The sequence below is a fragment of the Neospora caninum genome, chromosome VIII, assembly GCF_000208865.1.
Source record: "Neospora caninum Liverpool complete genome, chromosome VIII".
Classification (NCBI taxonomy): Eukaryota; Apicomplexa; class Conoidasida; order Eucoccidiorida; family Sarcocystidae; genus Neospora; species Neospora caninum.
Genome location: NC_018395.1, coordinates 3780198 through 3804365, shown reverse-complemented (window position 1 = coordinate 3804365; position 24168 = coordinate 3780198). Strand labels below are relative to the sequence as shown.

Sequence of the window (24168 nt, the reverse complement as noted above, 5' to 3'; positions counted from 1 at the left end):
GCCCCGGCAAAAAAGCGGTGACTCCTCAGCTAATGCTTCGTTGGTAGCCGTGTTCGTCTCACTGCAGGGGCGCAATGCTGACTTCCATTCTTCGTCATTGAAGATCTTTCTTGTGAGGCTGTCGATGACCATGTGCCAGTGGCTGATCTGTTGAGGCAACAAAGAAAACTCTTGGAATTTTGTATACGTCCATGGGAGTGGACAGACGTCATAGAACACGGTAAAGCGTTCTTTAGCTCTGAGCAAATGCAGTCCCGGCAAGTCTAGCGGCGTGTTCGATGGAAACATAGATGTCCTCCAGATACGCGTTCAAAGGTGAGAAGTCTGCTGTTTGTACCCACAGTATCCGATGCTCTCTGCACTCCACAATGGCGGGGACTGCTCGTGTTCCTGCTTATTTTGATGCTATTACACCGCTTCAGAAGGTGGAGTTGCATCATCCATTTGAATTACATAGCCTACCTCCTCAGTACAAAGAATCATAAAATTATGTATTTACATGTAAATCTAATAGAATCATAACTAATCCACCGGTAAGAATAGGTAGAGTAAATACCAACGTAAGAGCAGATGATATACCAAATGTATAGGAAATAGTTTCTAGCTCCTGCACAAGAGCACCTGTACATCCGTTAAATCATAAACAGGGTCAACTCTTCCTTGAGCGACTCGACAGGGACTATAGATAGCGTGGAAGCTCTTTGGATTTCTCGAGGACACAACCTACAACATTCGACCCTCTTGTCACAGACGTCACCTGTTACAGAGCTTCTAACGCACAACGACTAATCTTTTAGAGTGCCTGTTTACCACCGCGTAGCTGTAATCAGCCACAGCAAAATAGGTGTACCTTCTACGCAATATTGATGCATGTAGCAACGAGAAGACCCTATATCAATGAAAGCTGTTCCGCAGTGTAGTTGTGAAGTCACATGACTTGATGTTTTGATTCCCTTGTCTCCATATGATACTCTCCAGGCTTTCCTGAGGGAAGTATGATGGTGCGATTACACCCGTCCACTCGGTGTCAGCGACGTCAAGAAGCCTAGCACTTTCACTGACGCCACAGTTGCATGTTAAGTTACTCCAAGCGGTATCCTCGTGCGGCATCTCGATTCGTTACAAAAAACACACTATGGGCAGTGCATACCACGAAAAAAGACTGGAGACGCTCGTAAATCCCTGTCTCCTCCCTCGCCCAAACTTGCCTTCCAAAGGTTTAGAAGCACATGTTCTTCTGCTGTCAACCACGAATATGGAAGCTCAGAAACCGATACCCATGATGACGAGAGCGAAGTTGAAGAAAACTTCACACTACACACATAGGTGTGCCCTTTTGTCTTTACGCGATTCCCTCATTGTGAGGGCATCCCATCTTCACTTTGGTTTTTTTCCGGCGCTAGCAGAGCCTTGAACATATATTCAAACGGTGACGTCGGGCTACATGCAGGCGACCATGAAAAGAGTTCACTCAACTGCGTTGGCCACGGTCTCTTATGATGGCGGCTGTCACGCGGAACTGAATCCTGACCTCTTGAGATGTCTAGCATTGCAATTTTTTTAGGGTATCAGTGTGACACGTGAAGCCGGGAGATGTAGTAGTGGCCTTTAAAAAAACGACGATGCCCTCGCTCATACCAGTAGGCAAGGCACGGAGGCAATACCATTTGAGTCCATGGTATCAAACTATGTTCGACCCTCAGGCCTTTTTCATCCGCCAACCAAAATGAGTACGATGCGCTTAGCCCATCAAACGGGGACGAGCGCGTTGGGCATTTGCCGGCGTCAGTCTTTGTTGCAAAACAGTGTACCCAGTTTCTGGGTGTTATGGGACCTCTTTCGGTTTGAGGCCAGATGCCTCTAGAAAAGTGCACCAAATTGTCTGGCAGTGAGCGCTAAACGTGCGGTTCACACAGCGGTTAGCAAAGGAGGCGAATCTGGCTTTGAAAAGTGGCGTGAGTTTGTCCAGCAGGCCACACGGCGCCCAGCGCTGGAATTGAGGCCTCGCGCCGCCAGGCCCTTCCACGGGAGCAGCTACTAACTGTCCACTACAGTTGGACAAATTTGCGCCCCTGTCGGCGATACTGCAACATGTGTGGCCATTAAGGAGTTTTTGTACCAACGAAGCACAAAGGAGGAAGGCAATGCCTTTGTCTAAGGTGATCTGTCAAGGGATACACCTGGCTGCTTTCGTACCGTGAATGTCGTAGCTCGAGCACGAAAGCATGTACACCTGTGGGGGGTGCGACCTGTACGGGAGGAAGCGGTGGACAAAGGTAGCATTATACGAGGGAGTTTTGTACCACAACAGATGCTCAGCAATCCGCAGAGCTCTGTGGCAGTACCTGTGGCATTTGTCTTGCTGCCAGCTTCGAGAGATGCCCCGAGTCTTGGGCGATTGTGGTCGAGTACCTAGTTGGCTTTGGCGTGGCTCGGCTCTCGTTCTAGTGACTGTTAGACAACACTTCGCGTACGTTTTGGAGAGAAAAGAAAGAAATGATTTTGCGTCTCGATATTTAACAGTTGTCTCTTGGTAACCACGTCACCTTCTAGCTGTCATGTGCCCTTAGCAACCCAGGCAGTCGCCCTTTTGTACTCTGGAGCAAATCTTGTAAACAAATGGGACCTGCCGATTACGGCTGTGTTGCACCAGCCAGGGAAAGGCTCCAGAAGCGTATCACGCGACAACCGTAGTGACGAAGTAGACAGCAGCAAGAATATCAAGGTCCAAAGACTGGGCAGTTACGATGTGAATGTGGCTGTCTGTGCAACGCTGAGGCTCCAGCCACGCAATGAACAACTGACACTGAACACGAATAGTACTGGAGCAACTCATTTCTCCTGAGTGTACTCTGCTCAGTGCTCGCGGACAGTGGCAAGTGCACCAAACATGTCCGGTGTACGGCAAGCACCAGCAACCAACGGATCATGAAAACACTACATGAGAGGCGAGATGACCTGCAATTCGAAAATTGGTTTTCGTCTTATAGCGAAGGGACAGCGTACGTGCCGAGAGGATGCATGTCTCCGATGAGCAAAGGGATACGGTCTTTTAAAACGTACAACCACCCTCTCTTCAATCAAGGCAGACACGACAGTCGCGCTTGCGCCGGAGAAGGCACTCTTTTTCGCTGTCGCTTGAACGCCGGCTAAGACTATTTAGCGGGTGGCAAACACCACTGGACGCAAATCGATAAGTGCAGCCTCGTAATGCGACATGTACTGAGCAAAGCAACCAGGATCAAAACAGTGCGGCTGTCATCTCACCAGTTCCATGGCTTCCTGACATGCAACCTTCAGTTGATGTGTGTTCGTTGATATCTTGGTTCATTCACAGAAGGTTGAAACGATGCACTCTGTTCGACGAGAAACATTTCTACGGCTGCTACGCGGTGCACTGCCATATCCATTCTATTCACAGAGTCACTGGTTTTCTCGATTGAAATAACACACGTGGACCGGGGAACCCAGTTCCACAACAGCTGGACCGCCGAGTCATTCAGCTGGTAACGCTTTTTGCGCGGGTGACTGGGGATGTTTGTAACAGATTAGGTATATTCTCATGCTACGTAGTGTACGTTGACAACTCGTTGCTTATGGGCTTCCTGGGGCACGACGGCCCCGCTGTTTAGATCACACATAGAATGATACATTCTTCGCGACGTTCTGTCCCATCTGTGGTGAGTCTAGTGGCAAACGGCCCTTCTATCGCTGCTTTCTGTAAAGAGTGAACTCGGCGCCGTGCGAGACGCGGATGTATCTTGCGGAGTGCGGACAGAGTTCTTGTGATGGCTCAAGTCGAAAACGAGGAGCGGCGGCGGCAACCACCGAAATGGCTCCTTTCTACGGATGTTTTTGTTTCAGATGGTGACGCACTGAGACTTCCTCTGCAACGGGGGCTCGGTTGTCTCGAGCCCGAACCGTCATCGGTTTGCGATCTTTCATCTGGCCCCGGATTTGCAGCTTTTCGCGTTGATATTCCATCATGGGCCGATGCTTTGCTGCTGCCTGTTCCTATTTGGGCCACGGCGCGTTTGCAGTCCCTCGCTTCACAATCTTCAGGGCTTCGGCGGCTTCGTCTTCGACTCAGTGACCTGCTTTCACTCCGGCCCTGCCTGCGAGTTTTATCTGGTGCCTCTTCTCCAGTTACCGTGCTCCCGGCGAAGCAATCATGTGTGCCGAGAGAGGGTTTCCGTTCACCAGCTCTTGCATTGGTCCCCCTATCTTCTCCAGTAGGACACCGATGGCTGGGGGCGTAGTTGCTGTCTCGCCTTGCACTCCGCTTGTGGCTCATGCTCCTTTCTTCGCGCTCGCTGTCGCTCGATGCTCGACTTCTCGTGTTTTCCATGCTGACTTTCCTGCTCTCTCGACTCAGCGTCCTACGCCGATCGCCGCCAAGGATTTCATCGGACGGGCCTCCGGCGCCCGAGAAAAAGCCTTGCTTCTCGACTCGATTCCTGCTTGTTATGCACCTGTGGCGAAGGGAATCGGGCACAGGCGCCACAGCGCTGACACGAAGACCACTCGCAGCCAAAAGGTGAACAACCCTTCACGCTCTCTGATCGTTAGTGACTGACAGAAGAGCAACTCCGGATGCTTGGGAGCCCAGAGTCAAGTGTTCTGCAGGAGCGTCGAAGGCCCCTCGCCATGCAATACTCATTCCTCAAATGACACTGGAACTCACGTAGAAGGCCGAAACAGATTGAGAGATGTGGTGAAAGAGAGCACGGATTTCGTACCTTGTTCCACTGTGCTCGCACGACCTGCTTCGGCTACGGGAAGTGGAGCGCTGGCTCGGACGGTACGGCGGCGTGCCGCGACCCCTGCGACTGCACAACGGAGAAACGGAGAACCGACACAGTGCACCATCGCCTCTTCCTTGGCCTTAAGGATTCAAATGAGGCAAACGCACCCTTACGCCTGCTTCCTCAGGGTACCGTAGAGTTGAGGCGTTACCTATGCAGGCCGGTCCCTCATCCTCCATCCCGTAGTGTGCGGTGCCGTAACGAAAGACGAGACGCCGCTCGAATGCATGTGACAGAACGACATGGTCTGTGCTGGATCCTTGAGAAACAACGACCGAGGCTCAGAAAGACAGAAGCCTCACCTGGAACACGATCGACTGGTGTCTCGGCGGCCCCGCTGCCTGCTCCTCGATCTGCGTGCTCGACGGGATACGGTAGGCCAGTCTCCCTTCTGACGATGGCCCCCGCTCGAAGGGCGCCGGGTGTTGTATGGCGGAGATCGGGACGAGTCCCACTGCCTGCGTTGGTCTCCTCTTCTTCGTCCCTCTCTATCAACGTCCCCTCGAAGCTCTCTCCGTCGCTGCACACAAAAAGCGTACACATTCAACAACGAACCGGAGGGATGCCGGGCCATGCACCCCCTCTGCTACCCCTCAAAACAAGGTCGCGTCGCTGCCACAAATATAGGCCGCCCTGGGCATCTTGCGCTGCGTACGCCTCAAACCGCGAAACGACACCACCCGATACAGAGCGAAGTCAGATGAGGCGGCCTTGCACTATCAAAGCGAGACAACGTCTGCAACTGTGTCAACAGAGTCAAAAAGACCCCGACGGACAACAGTCCTTCGCCCATCGTGTTTTCCCACACAGTCGCGAGTGGTGAGACGGGGCCCCGCCCCGTGTGCTAAGCCCAGAACGTACCATCTGCATGGGGTCTGAGCGTCCTTTTTTAGCTACGGTGACGTGAATCATCGAGCCATTGAGCATCGTATTATGAAGCTGGTACATGGCGTCATAAGCATCCTTGCTGGATTCGAACTCGACAAAGCCAAAACCGCGCGGTTCCCCTGTGTGGTAGTCCAGCGGAAGATAGACATCTCGGATTGGACCGAACTCTTCAAAGGCAGCTCGCACCTCCTGTGCCCGGAGACACACCAACGTGGAAAAACCACAGCCGAGAACATCAAGAAACGAGAATCTCTCTTCGTGGAAACCTCCGTCCAAGAGAAGCTGCGACTCGGGGTCAGTCTGCACCTTTCTGCTCAAAAGGTGGAAGGGGTGAAGCAACAAAGACCGGTCATTTTCGACAGACTGTTCCTGCTCCGGACACACTGGACACTCCCTATAAAAGGTGGATTGTCAGGGAAGAGACAGTCGAGGCACGAGGCATTTCATCCTGGAGCCGAGCCAGGAACGGGCGATACGAGGGACGCACCGACACGCCCACTCATGGTGTAGGCCTTGCTTCAATGAACTATGGCGACTTTTTGGAAGCAGATACAGCCGTGCGTTGTGGCTACGCGGGAGGCAGTACAAGCTATAAAGACTGCCGCATGCAGATTCGCCTCGTAGTGTGTGTAGAAACAGTCACTCGAGATCGCCGGCAAGTCTCGTTGGTGCGTATAAACTGCCGTGGAAACTCGGGGTGACGAAAGTGGCTACATATCGTTTCATCCTAGAAGGCAACGCTACTGTAATTTTTTTAGCGAACTCACATCCGGGCTTGAATGAAAACTCAGGTTACGCACGAGAAGGGACACCCTCGGCCGCCCTCTGTCGTTTTCTGCGTCCATGATCCCGAAGTAGCCTTTGTCGAATGATGCTGCAAACGAGAGAAAAACGCTTTGTCTCTAGTGACGCTGAGGATTTACGTTTACTTGGTCCTGCCGTGGAACAGACTCGGTAGGAGAGAGCATGCCGGGCAGAAGATGGTGCACCGATGCTTCAGGCAGTTACGAGATGACCCGGGACGAGATCGCCAAACACCACGCTCCTTTCAGTTAGTGAATCCCACTGACACATCTGTGTCGTTAGAATACGAGAAACGCCCTTGGCATCGAGAGAAAACGTGTGCTTCGTTGAACATCGAAAACGTTAGGCTTTGCGGTGTGCGGAAGTCGCTCGGAACACGAGAGAGACCAGGATCTGGAATGGTCCATCGACAGCAACAGCGGGATGGTAATAATACGGGCACTGCCCTAAAACGCGAGATGCAGAGAAAAGGATCTAAACATAAAGAGCGTTAGCAGATCTCGTTTAAGGAAAAAGCGGCGGCGTTTGAGGCACTCATAGCCACTCCATGCGAATCGTTCGGGGGACAAGCAACCGCAACAACACTTCTCAAAAACATGGGCAGCGGCGACCGCAGCCTTTCGTGCCCAAGAGTGCTGTTCGTTTCGTCGTAAACCATCACCGAACAGCCGCCGAACCACTGTTTGAAAATAAATCACGCGAAGCCGATCGTTCCTTTAACATAAAACAGAAGAAAGACAGCTGGCCGATAGAGTTAGAGAAGGTGGGAGGGAAAAGGGCGATCTGGACAGTTATGCTCTCCGCTGCGTTCCAGTCCAGTGCAACAGAGTGCCTACTCTAAGCCCAAAAATCGTGTTGGTCCGTTCACTGTAGTTCTTTGAAAAATAACAACCATAACGTGGCGTAGCTGTTAGTATGACCGCGGTGGAGTTGTGAAGACGTTTACTCTATCAGAAGCAGGTTGCTGCTAGTGTAAAGTCGAAAAACTTGGAGACCAGAAATTGTTGCACCCTGGCTGTGGGTGTGCTGTTTGCACCTACGTGAGTATCAATCGTCGAGCAGTTGGCGGCCAGCTAAGAGGACACACGGAATTTTTAGATCTACATTTTCCTTCTCCAGACATTAAACTTCATTTGGAACTGGTCAACAATCTGAGTGCGATGCCAACATCAATGCACTTCAGAATACAAACTAAATACGTACTGCTACTGAACATAAGGCGCCTTCGTGCTTCGGATCCTCCTTGGCCCCCTTGGCTCGCCGTACAAACCAGCAGTTACCACAGCAAGCGTGTTGGAGAGTTGCCTTTTTTTAGCGTGCGAAATTGCCAGTGATAAGCAACACTTCTGAAGCATTCCAGCTGCAAGAACACCTGAAGCCAGCGTTTCCTAGAATATATCAAGACGCCCCAGCCGGGCAGATCACCAGAACGCCATTCGGTGTACCTAACAAAAAAAAAAACAACCGCCCGAAGGAAGCAAAAGTACCGCTGAAATGAAATGCAAGCGAATCGACTGACGCTCTGTTATCCGTAACAAGGGCGGCCTTTCATCACACATCACATCAGAGGTGTGCCCAGCAGAACTGCGGTGAATGAACCCCCGTCACTTTTCCACCACACAGATGTCGGTTCGCTACCCGCCTTGAAATTTTATCAGCGTTGCTCGTTGACGAATTCAGTCGGGTCAGTATCGACTTCTCCAGGCTTGTGTAGGGGCTGGTTGCATCCGAATCGCCAGGCTGGGGCGTATCGTGAGAATATCCTGACTTTTGGTCTCAGTCACCTGCAGCCGAGACTTGACCGACTGGCGACTGAACGATGTAGTGAAAAAAGACTTCTGCAGCACCACGCAGCACACTCGGCTGGTGTAATTTGCTATGGCAGGAGACACCCTGCCACAACTCCTGAGTTAAATTGTGTCATGGAGGAGAGAGACCTGAGTTTGTCTAGCAGTGGTAGCGAGGCGAAACTTATTGCGACACTTTAGGTGATGAGCCTTGGGTGCGCCGTCGGCGAAGTTGACGTGGTAGACCGACTTCGCCACCACTCCGAGATAATTGAGCCCCGGTACGTTGTGAAATGCCTGCTGTCTGCTGGTTTTCCAGCGCTGTTTTTTCTGTGTGCGGGAGGTAGTAACGGATATGCTAAAGGGTTTCGGGTGTTTTTTTGTGCGTATGCACCGGAAGTGCATAAGACGGCACAGTGAAATCCTTTCTCCGCGCAAAACCGCGGGTTCCAAACCAAAGTTCATTTTCCAGAGGCGAGAGAATCCTATCCAGCTGCGGATATTTCATGGAATATGCACAGCTAAATACGCACGATACTCCTCCACGTCGACTCTCGAGGCGCTGACGCAGGACAAACCCCCATGCGAGGCCTGTTTCGCCTAGGCTGTCTTACTTGCTTTTGCGAGACTGTCGTGGAGGAGACTGCGTTTCTGCACCGACTAACAGAACACGGTTTCCGGACTCGACGCTTACTTTTGGAGTGGAGTTGCGCCATTTCTTCGGCTAGAGCCGGCAGCACGAAGTGGACACATCAGCGGAAGTCACTGGCAGCCGTGTGTTCGGCTCACTAGTACAGCACGGCACAGGATTATTCACTCAGCAGCATGCTCCCAGATACTTGATCTCTGCAGCGCGCCGAAGGTTCGAGTTGGGGCAGATGACAGCATAGGCGTCACTCAAGAAGAGAGACGGTAATCTGATTTGAAACCCGTGCGGTTGGTAGCCCAGTGTGTGCTTGACACTCCTCGTGTCGCCAAAGACTCAAATACTTCTCTGCATGGCCCGATTTCATGTGCTCCTGATCCCACTAAAACGCGGGGGATGCAACCGCAAAGAATGACGACGGGTTTTCAGTTGGCCGATCAGCGACTAAAGACGGGGCCGTTCCGCGGCCACTCAGGAACTTTGCGAAGTGTTTCGGAATTGAAGCCCAGTCGCAGGAACCGCGTGCCGTTATTCTGTCTCGACGAACGCTTTGCTTGTTGTACGGAACGGTAAGATGAAAATCATTTTTGTGTGCATAAAACCCTCTCAGACGTGAATTTTTAGTGTGCACCCGTGGCAGACTTACCATCCGCATGCGACAGGCAACACCCCCCCCTGCCAGCAGGCATGTTTTTGCGCGGTGTACGATCAGGCGCCTCTGTGAGGGGTCCGGGCTAGTCAAACAAGATCCAAGGTCCGTGTAAGCGTTGCAACAGGACATCTGTCCAAAACTCTTCAGGTGATTTCGCCTTCCGTGCTCCAGATGCATCGCGCAATAGAGTGGTTGGCTCTCTTTTGCACTTTTTTCCTGTCTGACAACACGCATGTGTTCTCCAACACGCGGAATACGTGAATGTCGAGAAGAGCTGCTCTGCCGTCCCCCTTTTGAAAGAGTATCCGCTGGCTTTTCCAGTCCCCCGGGGCGCTGACGGCATAAGTGTAATTGTCGACGTTTTTTTCACTGAGTCCCTCCCGATAAACTTCTTTCTTCTGGTACCGGTGTGGCATTGCTTTCGTGCGACGGTTTCCTACTGTTCGTGGCTGGACGCTTGATACCGCTTCGTCTGACGTGGCCCCCAGGTACGGCAGCCAGTTTTGCGTTTTTTTTGTGCAAAGTTCGTACTGCCACCAACGATATCTATCTTTTCATGTCTACGTCGGCGCGTTCACCACAGGCTTTCCGTAGGAGCACGTTCTAATAATCCGTCTATGACCTCCGCCGTTGCATCGACGGGGCTGCGGTCCAGCAGCTCTGTAGCCGTAATCGGCAGAAGTGACAGACAGACATCATGACCGAGAGTGACACTTGCCGTGTCGGTTTTGGCGCCTCTCTATGTTCGGCGGATTGGGCAACCGTCTTCAACCGTGTTTCGGGACTGTCGTGCCAATGATCTCGATTTTTTTAGCTTTGCTGGACTCACTCAAAACATGACGCGAACATGGCAGCGCTCGCTCCATGGCGATGGCTGCAGTTCGGAGATGAGGCGTCTCGGGCAGCCGTCACCACAGACGCTGGCTACCGCGAACGCAGGTCGGACAGCATGTGTTTTGCGAATCGGTAGAACGCGGTCGCGGGGGGGACCGCTCAAGTTCTTGTGTGTGATTTTCCTGGTGTGCTGGATCGTGCCGGAAGCGGGGGTCAGTACCCGCGCTGCGCGGCACACGAGGCGTGCCTTGCAACGTGAGATGAGTCAGTCTCAGGCTGCAGGAAATTCGCATGCGCCTTCCGCTTCAGGAGAATCCAGCTTCCTGCAGCAGTGGAATGCGCTGCCTCCCGACCAGCGCGTTGTGCACCTTTATGCAGTGTCGCGTGATGGCACAACTGCCGCTCTACCTTTCGTCCCTTCGGGGGACTGGGGCGCCGATTCCGCGACTCCCGCTTCTGCCGAGGCCGACCGTACTTCGTCTCCTTTAGAGGACAAACTTACCCTGTCTCAGCGTTGTGCTGTTTTGTTCATTAATCTGGTCGTAATCTACGTACTGCGGGATTTGTTTCGACTCTACAGGCGCCGCAAGAGAGAACAACAGTCAAGCGTGATCGAGATGCGAAATCAGAGGGTACGCAAATCTCTCATGGGCCGTGCCTCCGATGTTAAACGACAGCTGAAACGTATCGCGGCTGAGCTCTCCGAGCTTGAAGCCACGGAAAGCGAAATGGAAGCACGACTCTCGCAGCCCTCTGGTACCGATACCCGCGAAGGAGGGAACGACCCGTTCGCGAATGGTGAAGACAAGTCAGAGCACGAGGTGGTGGCCAAAAGTGATGATTCGAGCTCTGCCTCCCAGAAAGCTGAGCCGCTGGCTGAGGAAGACGAGGCGACGGACCTCGGTCGAAAACGTCTGATCCGTGAAACTGAGGATGCATTGAAGACGCTTCGACACATACGAGGAGAGCTTTATGGAGCCCATGGCGACGCACTTGTGTTGTACATCGAGGCCTTGTTCCGCAAAGCACAGAAGCTGTTGAGGCGGGCTCGGGGCGAGTCACGGAGATTCCGCGTACCGGGAAGGCGGGACCCAGACAGCGATGCGGGAGACGATCGAGAAAGCAGCGGCGATGGCAGCATGGATTCTGTCTCTCTTGATCCGCTGCCGAACGTAAGACCGGATGACTGGGCCTACCGGCAAGAACACGATGAGTGGGACGGAGGATACACCGGAGTGGGTGTCATGCGCGCGGGGGGTGGCCTTCACGCGTTTCATAACGAGGATCCAGGAGAGTATCACGATGCAGGTACTCCGTACGCTGCGCGTGAATATGGACAGCAACGGACTGCAACAAAACAACTGGAGCTCACAAAACTTCGCTCAATGAAACGGGTGTTGGAACAAAAGGGAAATGCCCAACTGGATGTGGAGCCGCTCGTCCGTCCCAAGCGACGCAGGACCAGCGAGAAAGCTAGGCGTTTATTTGACCTCATGAAGGAGAATCCTGGTCTGATGCCTGGAAAGCTCTTGAAACTCGCCAATAAATCAGACTCGGAAGACGAGTCAACGTCAAGGACATCCTGATCCGAAGGTACGCGTCAGTGTGGGATATACCAACCGGACTCGGATCTTCGGAGTGTTCTGCCTCCCGCAATCGTCTGTGCGCCTGCGTTGTAGTCTTATGCTGTTCGTCCGACAGCCGGCGGCGTGCCGTCGAGCATGTTGCCTCTGCCGGGTTAGCGTGGAAGGAGGCAGCGTAGGCATTCAACACATACGCGCGTGGAATATGTCTCTTTTAAACTGGATCCAAGTCGTCTGTTTTCCTCATAGTTTTATAGGGGGTCATATCTGATGAGATGGGGATCGAGCCTCGTTGAGTACCGCGAGGTGCGTCTACACGGTGTGAATCACCTTACACTTGAGGGCCAAGGCCGCTCGCTGTTTGATGACATTTTTAATGTCTCGTGGTCCAGAAGCGCGACCCGACCGGCAACAGTGCGCGCGGGTTGCACGTGGAATGGTCTTGCATGGAGGCAGCCTAGTGTTGGGCTCGCAGCAACACGCGGGGTTGGTGAAAATCCGCAGTTTCTCGTCCGGATCCAAGAGTCGCAGGACTCTCCCACTTTCGGTGACTCGGGAGGAGCAGAGCGCCTCATCCACAGGTGAAAACTTCCGAGGCGCGATCACCAGAGGCGACCTCAGCAGCTAGTGGGCTCCGCGGGGGCCGCCTCCATTCGTCATACGAGACAAACGTGAAAGTGGAACCGGATGGCGGTTTCCGGACTAGCTGCCTACGAGACACATCTACTGTGGACTCAGCTGTGCTCTAGAGTGTGCTTGGGAGTCGTAAATACACATGCTGCTACTTCTTCGTAATCCCTATCGAAGACCCAATCGGATATAGACATCCTCTCATGTGAGTGATGTACCTACACTTGTAGAAGTGTGTGTGCATCAAGAGAAAGGTAACTGCTTCTCGTGCATCGTTCGCCAGTAGGTGTATCCCCCGAAACATGCAGGCAAACCAAAAGTATTCCTACATTTTTTACTTGGGCAAACAGATCTACGTTTGCCGCGTGTCGCGCCCGGCCCGGCCCGGTATCTCCGAAGTCCCACTGTGTACGAAGACCGATACGAAAACCAGCGAGTATCAGGATGAAGGAATTCCCGCAATGCAGCTGCACGGGGGCATACGTGTAGAGAATGCCGCCTGCGTTTCACCTCAGCGTGTGGGCTTCTCGCGTACTAACTGCGCTTCCGTTTTCCACGGGAAGGAAGCCTTTGGAGTCTTCCTTCCTCTTTCGGGGCATGACGTTGCTCAAGTAGATTCGTTTCCCTACACGTCGTCTGCCCAACGGGAGTCAAGGAAGAATCGAGAATCGAGACGCGACGGTTTACTCTGGACACGATCGCGCAAGGCAAAATACACAGTATCCATGTAGCGCCGCACTAGCTATTTGTACACGTGCTTGCATGTCCATGGTCCGCTCGCGGGCTTCCTGGCCAGAAGACGAGCGTTGTAGGGCTCGCCAGTCACACGACCGGTCCTCAAAAACTCTTCCCGGAAACGCCGGAAGGGTGCTACCTTTCTTCTCAATACGTTTACCGTGGTAAAACGGCTTTCCTCAGCCTCGGGGGACAGCGCCGTGTTTCTGCAAGAAGGAGCGCAGGATCTGCGTGATCGCCTCGAAAGAAGGCCGCCGAGCCGCGTTCTGTTGCCAGCACGCTTGCATTAGTTCTCTGAAGGAATCGCGACACGGAGAACAGGCGCTAAAACGTTACGCACACAATCCGGTCTGGAAATACCAAACGCACAGCCGAGAAAAAAGCACACCCCTGCGGGAGCGTTGCGGCCACACCAGGGAGTGAGACAAACGTCGGCGACGGAAGGAAACAAGAGGCGGCGGTATGCACACGCGCGAAGGGAATTGCGCCAAGCGCCCTGCGCTGACCGCCCCCGACTTTGTTTTCCACGAATCCCTTCAAAGCGCCCAGAGGATCGCGCCCCTTTTTTAGGGACAGTCTGGCCCCGCAAATGCGCTCCAGTAGATCGCCGGGCCGAGAGAGCCGCTCTGAGCGATGTGGACGGCCAGCGCAAGCAAGACAGGACTTGGGGATCCACCGTTTGCCCGATCCCTGGTTCGCGAGGCACTTACAGGAGCGGGGGGGGACAATCTGCCGGAATACGCAGGAGATCCGGGCGTTCCCCGCGCACGACTTTTCTGCAGACTTCCGGCGGCGAGAGCGGCGCAGCGGCTGCGCGTTGCCTTGGCTTCATCTGCTGCGGCTCCAGCTCGAGCTGGCCAAACGGCGCGCGGGGTTGCTTCCCTTTGTCGGTTTTCCGCCTGCTACACCTGCGAGGGGAGTCCGACGCCTCGGAACTGGACGTGTGCAGCGAGCGCGAAGAGCGACGCGCGTCGCTTGAGTTGTCTTCTGAGCTGTCTCGGCTGCTCCTGTCGCCTGGGGTGGACGCGTAGCAGGAAGAAGCGGAGGACGAGGAGTCGCGACGAGGTGATGCGTCCCTGCCTCGCGTTCCGCCTCCGCGCCCGTCCTGGCAACCCCCCCACGCAGGTGAGCGCGTGAATCGCTGCCGGCGCTCCGCTTGCTCCGGTCCGTTCGCCTCTTCCTCAGCGGGGCACGCGTACGGGAGAGATTCAGACAGCAACTCATACAAAACGATCCCGTACGAGTACACGTCGATCTTCTCGCTGTACGTGCCCGCGGCTATAACTTCCGGCGCCATCCAGTAGTAGGTCCCCACGATGCCGGTGCGGCTCGTCGCCGCCACGTGGCCATGCGGCGAGGCGTGCGCAGGCAGAAACGCGGGATTGGCGACGAGCGGCCTCGAATAAGCATCCGCGGAGGCGTGCTGTTCCCCGGCGTGGGTACTCTCCGCGACGGTTGTGATGCGACTCAGTCCAAAGTCAGCCACCTGAGAAGTTGAGAGGAGACAGAAAGGCAGATCGCACGGGGCATGGACCCCGCGCCTCAGGGGTTGCGCAGGGGACGTGCGACACGGCGTCGGAAGAAGGATCGGAACAGTGCTAGGTGACGAGAAACCCGAGGCAACGGAGAAGATGCAGGCGGGAACAGCGGGAAAAGCAAAGAAAGAGAGCGGTCGGCGAAGGAACGGACAAGACATTCAGAGAGTCGAACAGGCGCGAAAACCGCTGGACACGCACGGAAACGAGCACGCGAAACAGTCGAACCACCACCAAGGAAAGAAGGAGAACTCGGCGACGAAGCTAACTCATCCTGCCACTCTGGGTACGCGAGGGGGGAGCGTTCTCAGATCGAACCTGGAGAAACCCTTTTCAAAAATACGGTCACAGATACGCTGCTTGTGAACCAAAGACACTCTAGTAAAACGACTTTGTGCGTCCAAGTTCCTCTGTGCGGACGCAAGGCACCAACGTCGCCAGGACACAGGTGGAGACGACGGGCGACGCGCGGGCAGCCGTTTTCCTTTTCCATCTCGCAGCGTGTACCTTTGCGTGGGGAACCTGCTGGCGATGCACGATTTTCTCCGTTAAAAGAATATTGAGGGATTTCAAATCGCGGTGGATGATCGGCGGGCGAGACCCGTGGAGGTAGGCACAGCCTTTTGCGACGTCGAAGGCGATTTTCGCCTTCTGCCACCAAGTCAAGACCGGCCGATCTTCGTTATCGCTCGAGCCGTCGTCAGACGACCAGGAGGGAGACCTGTCTCTCGGTCCTTTCCTCGACGCTCTCCCGGCGGCGCCCTGGCGGCGCCGCTCGCCTTGGCGCGGACCGTCGATTCGTTCCCGAGCTCGGCAGTCCGACCCTGCGAGAAGGCGCGAGCTCCCGCTCGCTGCTTCGGCTGCGCCTCGCGCTTGTGGCCGGGCGCTCTCGCGTCGAGCGTTCTTGTCTTCTGCGCCCCTCGGGTGTCTCTGCCTCGCGGGCCTCGCTCTGGCGAGTCTCTGGAAGACGCGGGCGTGAAGAAGATCGAACAAGCTGCCGCCTGCACACAATTCCGTGACGACAAAGAGCGGTCGCGTGTGCAGATTCGCGCCCATGAGGAGCACGAGGTTCGGGTGCCGCAGGCGCAGCATGATCGTCAGTTCCCGCTCAAAGTCCTGGACGGCGCGCGAGGCCATTTCATTCTCCGGCAGCACCACGCGCTTGATGGCGACTTCCGACCCCCGCCACGTCCCCGCAAACACCTCGCTGGACGCCCCGCTGCCGATCTTTTCCTCGACACGCAGCTCGCCTAGAGGAATGCTCCAGTCGGCGGATCCGCCTTCGGGCGGCCCGAAAGGGTCCAGGGGAAAGCGTGGGGACCCAACGGCCACCGGCCGGGGGTGGGGATGGCGGGGAGGTTCGCTGGCCTCGCGCCGTCGACCAGGCGCCTCGCCGGCGCCGCAGAAACCTGGAGAAAACGCTGGAGAAAACGGCGACGGATGGCCAGGCTCTTCGACGTGCGCCAGCGCAGGCTCACTGCTCCCGCCCGCGAATCCAAAGGGCGGGAGACACGCGGGAGACGCGCCAAAGCCTGATGGGTCCGCGAACGGCAGAGCTGGTGACCAAGGTGGCTGAAGGGGACTTCGCGCGGGAGTCGGCGGGAAAAAAAGAGCGCCGCACGGCGCCCCAGCGCCAGAAGGCACGAACGGGATCCACGCGGGGTTTCCAAAACCCGCGAGATCTGATGGCTGGTGGCATTCGGGCCCCGGTCCACGCGGCGGAGGAAAGTACAAACAGTCCTCGGATCCTTCCCTTCCGCTTGCATGCGGATAACCCGCACTGAGTCCCGCACCATACGGCTGCGACGGGACCGGACACGGCCGGGGACAGGGGACTGCCGCCGGCGACTGGAAAGGCCCAAGAGGAAAGGCCTGTGCGCGCGTCTGGCCCGGCTGCCGCAGAGTGAAGCATGGCGACGGGCTCTGCAGCCGCGAGACGCCTGCGGCGGTCGGAGGCGGAGAAGACGGCGAGTACCCACTGGGCGCAACCGGTCCAGACCCTCCCTCGTCGCTGCCGCAAGGCCAGTCACGGGCTGTCGCCCGTCGGTCGTGCGTGCCTTCGGAGTCGCCCCTGGCCGACGCGAACGGGGAAGCAGCTTGCGGAGACAGAAATGGCGAGGGGAAACGGGGGTCGGCATGTGGGGGGGCCTGCGGGGGCGAATCCTCGCCCTGACTGTTTCGTCTCGGCGAGTCTCGCGCCGCGGTTTCCCGGGGCGGCGTGCGCGACAACCGGACGTCCGGGTCCTCCCAGATGTCAACGGAGTAGGTGTGCGGGAGACTTGGAGGCGTTCTGCCTCCTGCTTGTCGCCAGACACCTTCCCAGCAACCCGGGAGATCCCCTCTTGGCCGAGTCCCCCTGTCGTCTCCTGGGGACAGTTCAGGGAAGACGGGCGGCGAACCGCCTCGGGCAAACGCAACGTGCCGCGAAGGCGCGCCGTTCACCTGCGCCCTTGCCGCCGTAGTGGCCTCGTCGGGGCCTGGTCCCAGCTCGCCGGCGCCAAGCCAACGGGAGTCAGAGGCTTCCGCTGTCTCTTGCTGGGGAGCGCCGCGACTCCCCGATCTCGAAGCTCGACAGGACCCGCCGCGCCTTGGTCTCGCGTGCGACCGGGGCTTCCCCTCGCCCTGCCGAGTCTGGTTCCTCGCCACATCTGCGCTGTCTCTCCGGAGGGGACGCCTCGAGGGCGGGGGCGAGCAGTCGGAGCAGCCGAGGGCCCTTGGGGTGGCGTCGCAACTTGAGTCCCTGCGTCCGCCTTTCTTTGTGAAAGATAGGAGGACTTCTTCAAAGGACGCGACAGCTGCCGACGGCGGGCCTTCGGGTTCGTCCGACGACCCTCCGGCTGAGCAGCTGCGCTTTTCCGTTGCGGAAAAGGTGCACGTTTCCCGGATGTCTCGGCACCTCGCTCTCGCATGCAGCGTCTCGTCGTCGGGAAAGTTCGATCCCACCTTGCCGCGCGTCTCGCCGCTTCTTCGGGCTGGCGCCGCGGCCTCGCGACGGCCGGTGGCCCTCGCAGGCCGCGGCGACGCGCTCTCCCCGCCCCGCTTCATCTCTCGACCTTCTCGTCCTTCTTCCGAGAAGCGCGACTGGACGGCGTCAGCGAAGGGAGACGAATACGGAAACGTCTGCCCAGAGGAAGAGGGAAAGAGCGGTTCGTCGCCCGGCGGAAAGAGCGGCCCTGACGGTCGAGGCGAGAACGGATTCTCTGCGAAAACGTCCTCGGCCGTGAAACCCGCGGGGAAGACCGCCGCCGTGGTCTCGAACCCGCTCGTCTCTACACACGCGACTGCGTGTTCCTCATTCTTGTGCCGATTGCCGGGCAAAGCAGCCTGCGCGCATCCGCTCAGCTGCTGCATGCTTGAAAGCCCGCGTGCTCCGTCTCGTCTGCGGTTCTCTTTTCTTCGATGCGAAGCGAGGGACGCACCCGCCCGCGGGGACCGCGCAGCCAAAACGCCGGACGCACGCCTACTCCGGGACGACGAAGACCTCTGCATCCTCCACGGTTCGTCGTCCTCCGGCGGCGGGAGACGATAGAGATTGACTTGCGCGTCGTTCGCCGCTTCGTCGTCGCGAGACACCCACGGGGAAGGACAGCCTGCCTCTCTTCTTGGCTCCGACAGAGGCGAACCGTTCCCTGCTCTCTCGCGTCCACAGGCCGAAGACGCGCGAGACCGCGAAGACAGCGAACGCGAGCGCTCTCGTGTCCCTACCGTCCGAGCGCCGCTCTCGCCTCGGGTGCGTCGGTTCCCGTCCGCGGCGCGGCCTGTCGAAGAGTCGCACCTGGCAACGTCTTCCCGCGCTCCGGCGCACGCCTCTGAAACCCCCATGTGGGACGGAGAAGCTCGGGAAGAAGCCACCCCGCCTTGGGCTCCAGGCTCACACGGCCCAGGCGTCATGGCGGGCGTAGGCGCGGTCCCGGCGCGAGCCTCGCCAGGGCTGGGAACCGACCAGAGAACGTAGAAGGCGAACGCCCGGTCGCCCCCGAGAAACGCCGTCCAGGAGGCAAAGCAGGAAACGGAAGAGCACGCGGAGCACGCGAAGGCCGCGCGCGAGGACGGCGAAGGGAGTCCCCGCGAAGGCGCGCCTGCAGCCAGGTCTTCGAGGGACGGCGCAGGAAGAGGAAGGTGCGCGAGGAGCCGCGCGTGATCGTTGCGGAGAACGAGAAACGAATTCGGCCCGATTGGACTGATTCCCAGCGGAAGACACGACGAAAAAGAGAAAGACGACGGGGGCACATGAAGCAGGTCGCCGAGCAGGGACAGCAGACACGGCGGTGGCTGTCGGAGACGCGCGAGCAGCCGGATGTTACTCGACAGCGCAACGCACCAGTCTGAGAGACACACACAAAGAGAAGGACGCCATACAAGTGAGGCGAGTTCCCCCAGCGTTTCAACTCGCAAGAACCAGAAACGCCCCGGCCTGACGCGCGTTCACGCGTGCATGTCAGGCCGACAGCCATCACCTTGTGTGTGGGCGTGACACGCGCAAGGTGCGTACACACGTAAGTCCTTCGTGGCAATGCACCACTGACCGGACGCGAAAAGACACACTAAAACGGTAGAGAAAGAAAGCGCGAGACATGAGCACGCAGGCGTGGCACATGATATGATATATATATATACATATATGTATATATGTGTATATATGGAGACAAGACAGTCTGGCGAGATAGGGGAGGCGACACATCCGTGGTCCCTTTCTAGGTTCCTTTCCGTTGCGGTTCGCCGTTTCCGCTCCCTGACCTTCTCACGTCTTGTTCCGCGTCTGCGAGCGCGAATGCCGTGCCCGGCGTCTGTCTCCGTTTTTTTGTGCCCCACCTCTTTCCTTAGTTTTTCGTCGTTCTCCCTCTCTTGTCTCCGTTCTCTCGCCCGTTCCCCGCTGTCTCCCTGTGTCGTTCTTCCGCTTCGTCGCCCTTCGGGTTGCGTCACCACGTCCGAGAACCCGAACCGCGTCGACCCCCCGTCGCTTACCCGCTGCTTCCTTCAGCCTGCGGACTGCCTCGATGAGGCCTGGCCGCAGGCTGGAGAGGCGCCGTCCGAGCTGCGCGTTCGCGGCGGCTTCCCGCGGGGTTTCGCCTGCATGCGCGGCGAGCCTCCGGGGCTCGGCCTGCTTGTCGCCGGTCGCGGGGTTTTGCTCGGACTGTCCACGGCCACACGGCGCTGGGCGGGGCTGAGACGCTGGGGCCGCCGCGCGTCGGCGGCGCCGGCGCTCTTCTGCGCGCGCGAGAAGCAGAGAAAAAAAGTGCATGCACACCGCGAACAGCCCCCAGACGTCGTCCGCTAGGTGGTACAGGAGCGCGGCGCAGAGGGGAAACAGAGGCGTCTCTGCCTGTCCAACGAAGGCGCGGCAGAGCGTCAGGGCGGGGAGGAGAACGGACTGGAGCAGCCTGAGAAAGAGCGAGAAAGGAGACAGACCCAGAGGGGACGCGAAGGGAAGCAGGTGAAACGGGCACAGCGAAGCGCGTGAAGGCAACTGGGAGGGAAGTAGGCGAGGACGAGTGGGAGAACGTAGAGAAGGAAGAGAAGGCGAACGAGACGAACGAAAGGACAGGGATGGAAACAGAGAAAATGCACAGGCACAAAGAGCGAGAACCAAGGTGACAAGGTAGGGGAGAATACGACACAGTAGGAACAAAATGACAGGCGAGAGCGGAAGCCCAGATACAGAAGGATGAGATACCCGAGATACCGGACAAGAGAGAGGAAAAAACGATAGAGGAATAGGGCAGCGACACGACGGGTAGGAACCGGAGACGCGGTAACGAGGCAAGCACTGCAAATGCATTCGCACGGTCGCTTTTCTACGTCGTTGTGCGTCGCTCATCGTTTCCTTTCCGTGTCCTGCGGACCTCTCCAAGATGTCAACAGACACCGGCGAAATGTGCACGTCGCTCTCTGCGTCTTCGTCTCGCGCTGCTGCAGCCAGCGCCGGAAGACTCTCGAGGCGATTTGCCCTCAAAAAGCTCTCCAGTGACCAATTGCCTGGTGAATCGGAAGAAGTAAAGGACGCACGAATCGGCATAAAAAAGCTGCAAAAGACATGTCGCTGTCGGACTTCCAAGTCGTCAACCGATCCCACACACCGGGGTGTTCAGCGAGTTCCCGACTTGGGCCGCCGGTCTCAAAAGCCGACCGGGTTGTCTCTGTTTCGCCTATCGCCCAACTCTATCTCTAGCCCCCGTTCCTCGCTCTCGCTGTTTCTCTACATGATCGCAGTGAATCTGGAGTTTCTTGATGTACGCATTGGATGTACAGAAGAAAAGACGAGACGCGCACGAGTTTCATGTGACCAGTCCACACACCAGCCTGAGCAGCGGACAACAGACCGCCGTGCAAAGATAGGTGACTGGTGACGAAGACAGTGCCCCGCGAGCGAGGCATTCTCACGAACTCGCGAAACGTGAGTTCCATGCGCAGGTGACCGGGGGTGAACGAGTGAAACTGCAGAGAGTATTTCACCCGAAGTCGCGAGATGCGAGTGTCGGTTGGGAGTTCCCCACTGAACGCGAGATTGCTCTGGCGAAAACGCTCGGAAGGAAGTCAGGTTCTCTCGTACCGGAGAAGAAAAGGTCCAAGTCTCTTAGAACTAGCAGCTTCTGCTCCAACCATCCTGCGTAGGCTGCGACGAGGCGCAGATTCCCCGCTTCGACGGAGTCTCCGCCGTCGTTCCCGCGAAGGCTTCGCTGTGCTGGTCCTTTAAGACCGTCTCGCGGCGCGCTCTCGCGAGGCGCGTGGAGACGCTGGAGGAGGAGCAGCGGCAGGCGCTCGAGAGGCGAATCCGGCGCATTCAGAATTTCGGTTGGAAGCTGTGCGAGAGAGGAGAGACAAAAAAAAGAAGAACAGGCACTGGCGAGACGTGGAAGTGACAAGAAACAGAGAGAGGGACAGAACGCGACAGGGGCGATGAAGGACACATCACGGGGTACGGGAGAGAGGTTGCCGGGCGAGACACGGGAAAAAAGCTGGACGACAGCGAAAAAACGACGCCGTCGTAGGAGCTGTCGGCGACAGGCGGAGAAGACGAAAACCCAGCCAGGTGGGGGGAGGGGAGGACGGGGCGACGGGGCTTCGAAAAGCAAACACAGAAGCTACATAAGATAGGGCACCCCGAGGCGACGCTTGGCACGTACTGAGCAACGAGGAGAAAACAGAAGAACACCAAAAGAGAGACAGCGCGAGAGGACGCGCGCCCGCGCTCTTGCGCGACGGCGACCCGGACTTATCGCGGCGCGACCTGTCGGGCGAGGACGCGACTAGCAAGACCGAGGGCTGCTAAGACGCGCCGCAGCTGCATCTGAAGAGGCTGAGCCAGACGGACGAGGCGACACCGACGAAGAGAGGACGGGGAAAAAGAGGAAGAGCGAGAGAGAGAGAACGACAGCCAAGGAAAAAGAGTAGACAGACACAGATGGAGAAGCGAAGGCAAGAGAGAGAAGAAAAGACGCACCTGGAGAGAGAGGCGGTGGACGACAAGAAGAAGACGCAGCGCCGTGCGAGCGTCCGTTTGGGCTCGCTGCAAGGCGCGGAGCTAAACAGGAGAGAGCATCGGCAATCCCAGGGAAACCGATTCGATGAGCTCAACAAAAAGACCGCATTCGAACCCCGCTGGAGCTGCGTGCGGAGACAGAATCGAAGACGGCGAAGGACCGGGAGAAGGCGAGGAGAATGTGCAATCACAAATGCCTCGTCACACAAACATACGGAATGGGCTGGAGAGGAACCTGTTCCCGCAGAGCAAGCCACCCACACGTCGTTCGGAACGGTTCCCACCCTGTCCGTTCCCTTTCCCACCGGATTTCGTCTGCGTCCTTCTTCTACGTCTTGGCCTCTGCTTGCTCCCTCGTTTCCTCTCTCTACCTAGCTGGTTCTCGCTTCTTTCCTCTCGCTCCGGTTCTCTATCTCTTCCCCTCTCTCGTCCGCTAGCTGTCTGTGTGCCTGCGTGTTTTCCCCTTTCTTCGGTCCTCCTCAGAGCGGCGGCGCGTCCTACCTGAAGCAACTTGGCCACGTGGCAGAGCGCCGCACGGATGCCGGCAGGCGTCCGGGGGCCCCTGGGGACGAGTCGGGCTTTGTCTGTCGCGAGAGACGGTGACTTTGCGACCGAATGCTGAAAGACGTGGAGACGGAGGAGACGCCGCAACTCCTCCAGAAAGCCACAGGCCTCCGCCTGCTCGCGCGAGTCGTCTCGAGGTCTCGCGCCGTCTCCCGTGGATTCGCCTTCTGCCATCGCCTCGCCCCGCGCCCAGCAGCAATGCAACGCGGCCTTCTCCAGCGCTCGCCGCTCCTCTCTGAGCAAGACGGGAGATGCAGGCGAGGCCTCCGTAGGCGACGCTGGCGGAGACGACGAACGCTCAGGCTGGTGCGCGAGGCGTCGCTGCCGCGAGAGAGCCGCAGAGGCAAGCCGGGGGCTTCTCATTGAATTCTGGGACAAGCCTGGCGCCGGCTGCTCCCCAGCCGGCAAGAGTGCAGAAGAGGAAGAAGAAGAGGGAGAAGAACGGTGAGAAGAAGGGTGAGAAGAAGGGTGAGAAGAAGAGGGCGAAGAAGAGGGAGAAGGAGAGGGAGAAGAAGAGGGGGGAGAGGGAGAGGAACCGGACCGCCGGTGAACCGGGATGGGAGATCTTTTGGAGCTTCCTGGGGAGGAAGGCACTGGTTTGTTGCGCTGGTCGACGGGCGAAAAGCTTCGCTCCCCTGCTGGACGGTGGTGGGCAGAGGCTGTCGTCGGCGGAGAAGAGGGAAACGCCGCGCAAGGTGAAGAGTTCGAGGGGTTTCGTACCCCTGAGAGGGGAGGCTGAGAGCGAGGCGACAACGGAGACAAAGGCGATGCCTTCGACAAGTCAGCCGACATCTGAAGGGGAGCCCTGCCGCCTGGCGAGAGACCGCGAGACGTGGGGCGTTTGAGGAACGAGAAACGGGAGGGAGGGTGACGTGGAGGCTGCGACGACGTCTTGAAGGGAGGCGCGGCAGCCGACAGGTGTTTGGGGGCCGCGGAGGGACGGCGAGGGGCTGAGGTGTCTGGACACCCCGTCGGAAGCGAAGTCCGCGAGGCAGCAGTTGATCTCCCACCGGCTGCCTCTTCGTCGCGTCCCTCATTAGGCGCTGCGCCTAAACAGGCCACGCGCGAGAAGGACGGCGCGAACGAGAGAGGACACTCGCAGTCTCTCTCAGCAGGGGAAAGAGACAGCAGCTGCGAGCAGTCACGAAACGCAGCGGTAGACGAACAAACGGACCTCCCTAGAAAGATGCCAGGGCAAGAACGTGACTGGGAGGAGCGCGCGAGA

General features: G+C 57.4%; 3 protein-coding genes across 3 annotated transcripts; 1 reads left to right on the top strand and 2 right to left on the bottom strand.

Moving 5' to 3' along the window:
• Nucleotides 1-5103: 5103 nt before the first annotated feature.
• NCLIV_034860 (hypothetical protein) lies at nucleotides 5104-5753 on the bottom strand (the record flags this gene model as incomplete). Its single annotated transcript, XM_003883688.1, has 2 exons — nucleotides 5104-5391; nucleotides 5667-5753. The coding sequence occupies 2 exons, from the start codon at nucleotides 5751-5753 to the stop codon at nucleotides 5104-5106; spliced, it is 375 nt and encodes a 124-aa protein (XP_003883737.1).
• Nucleotides 5754-10676: 4923 nt separating this feature from the next.
• NCLIV_034850 (conserved hypothetical protein) lies at nucleotides 10677-12002 on the top strand (the record flags this gene model as incomplete). The annotated part of the gene is made up of 1 exon (XM_003883687.1): nucleotides 10677-12002. The coding sequence occupies one exon, from the start codon at nucleotides 10677-10679 to the stop codon at nucleotides 12000-12002; it is 1326 nt and encodes a 441-aa protein (XP_003883736.1).
• Nucleotides 12003-13543: 1541 nt separating this feature from the next.
• NCLIV_034840 (putative Tyrosine kinase-like (TKL) protein) lies at nucleotides 13544-23735 on the bottom strand (the record flags this gene model as incomplete). The annotated part of the gene is made up of 9 exons (XM_003883686.1): nucleotides 13544-13658; nucleotides 14075-14850; nucleotides 15407-19224; nucleotides 19865-20280; nucleotides 20743-20875; nucleotides 21450-21699; nucleotides 22341-22421; nucleotides 22881-23264; nucleotides 23664-23735. 9 exons carry the CDS (start codon nucleotides 23733-23735, stop codon nucleotides 13544-13546), a joined length of 6045 nt encoding a protein of 2014 aa, XP_003883735.1.
• Between the last annotated feature and the right edge of the window lie 433 nt (nucleotides 23736-24168).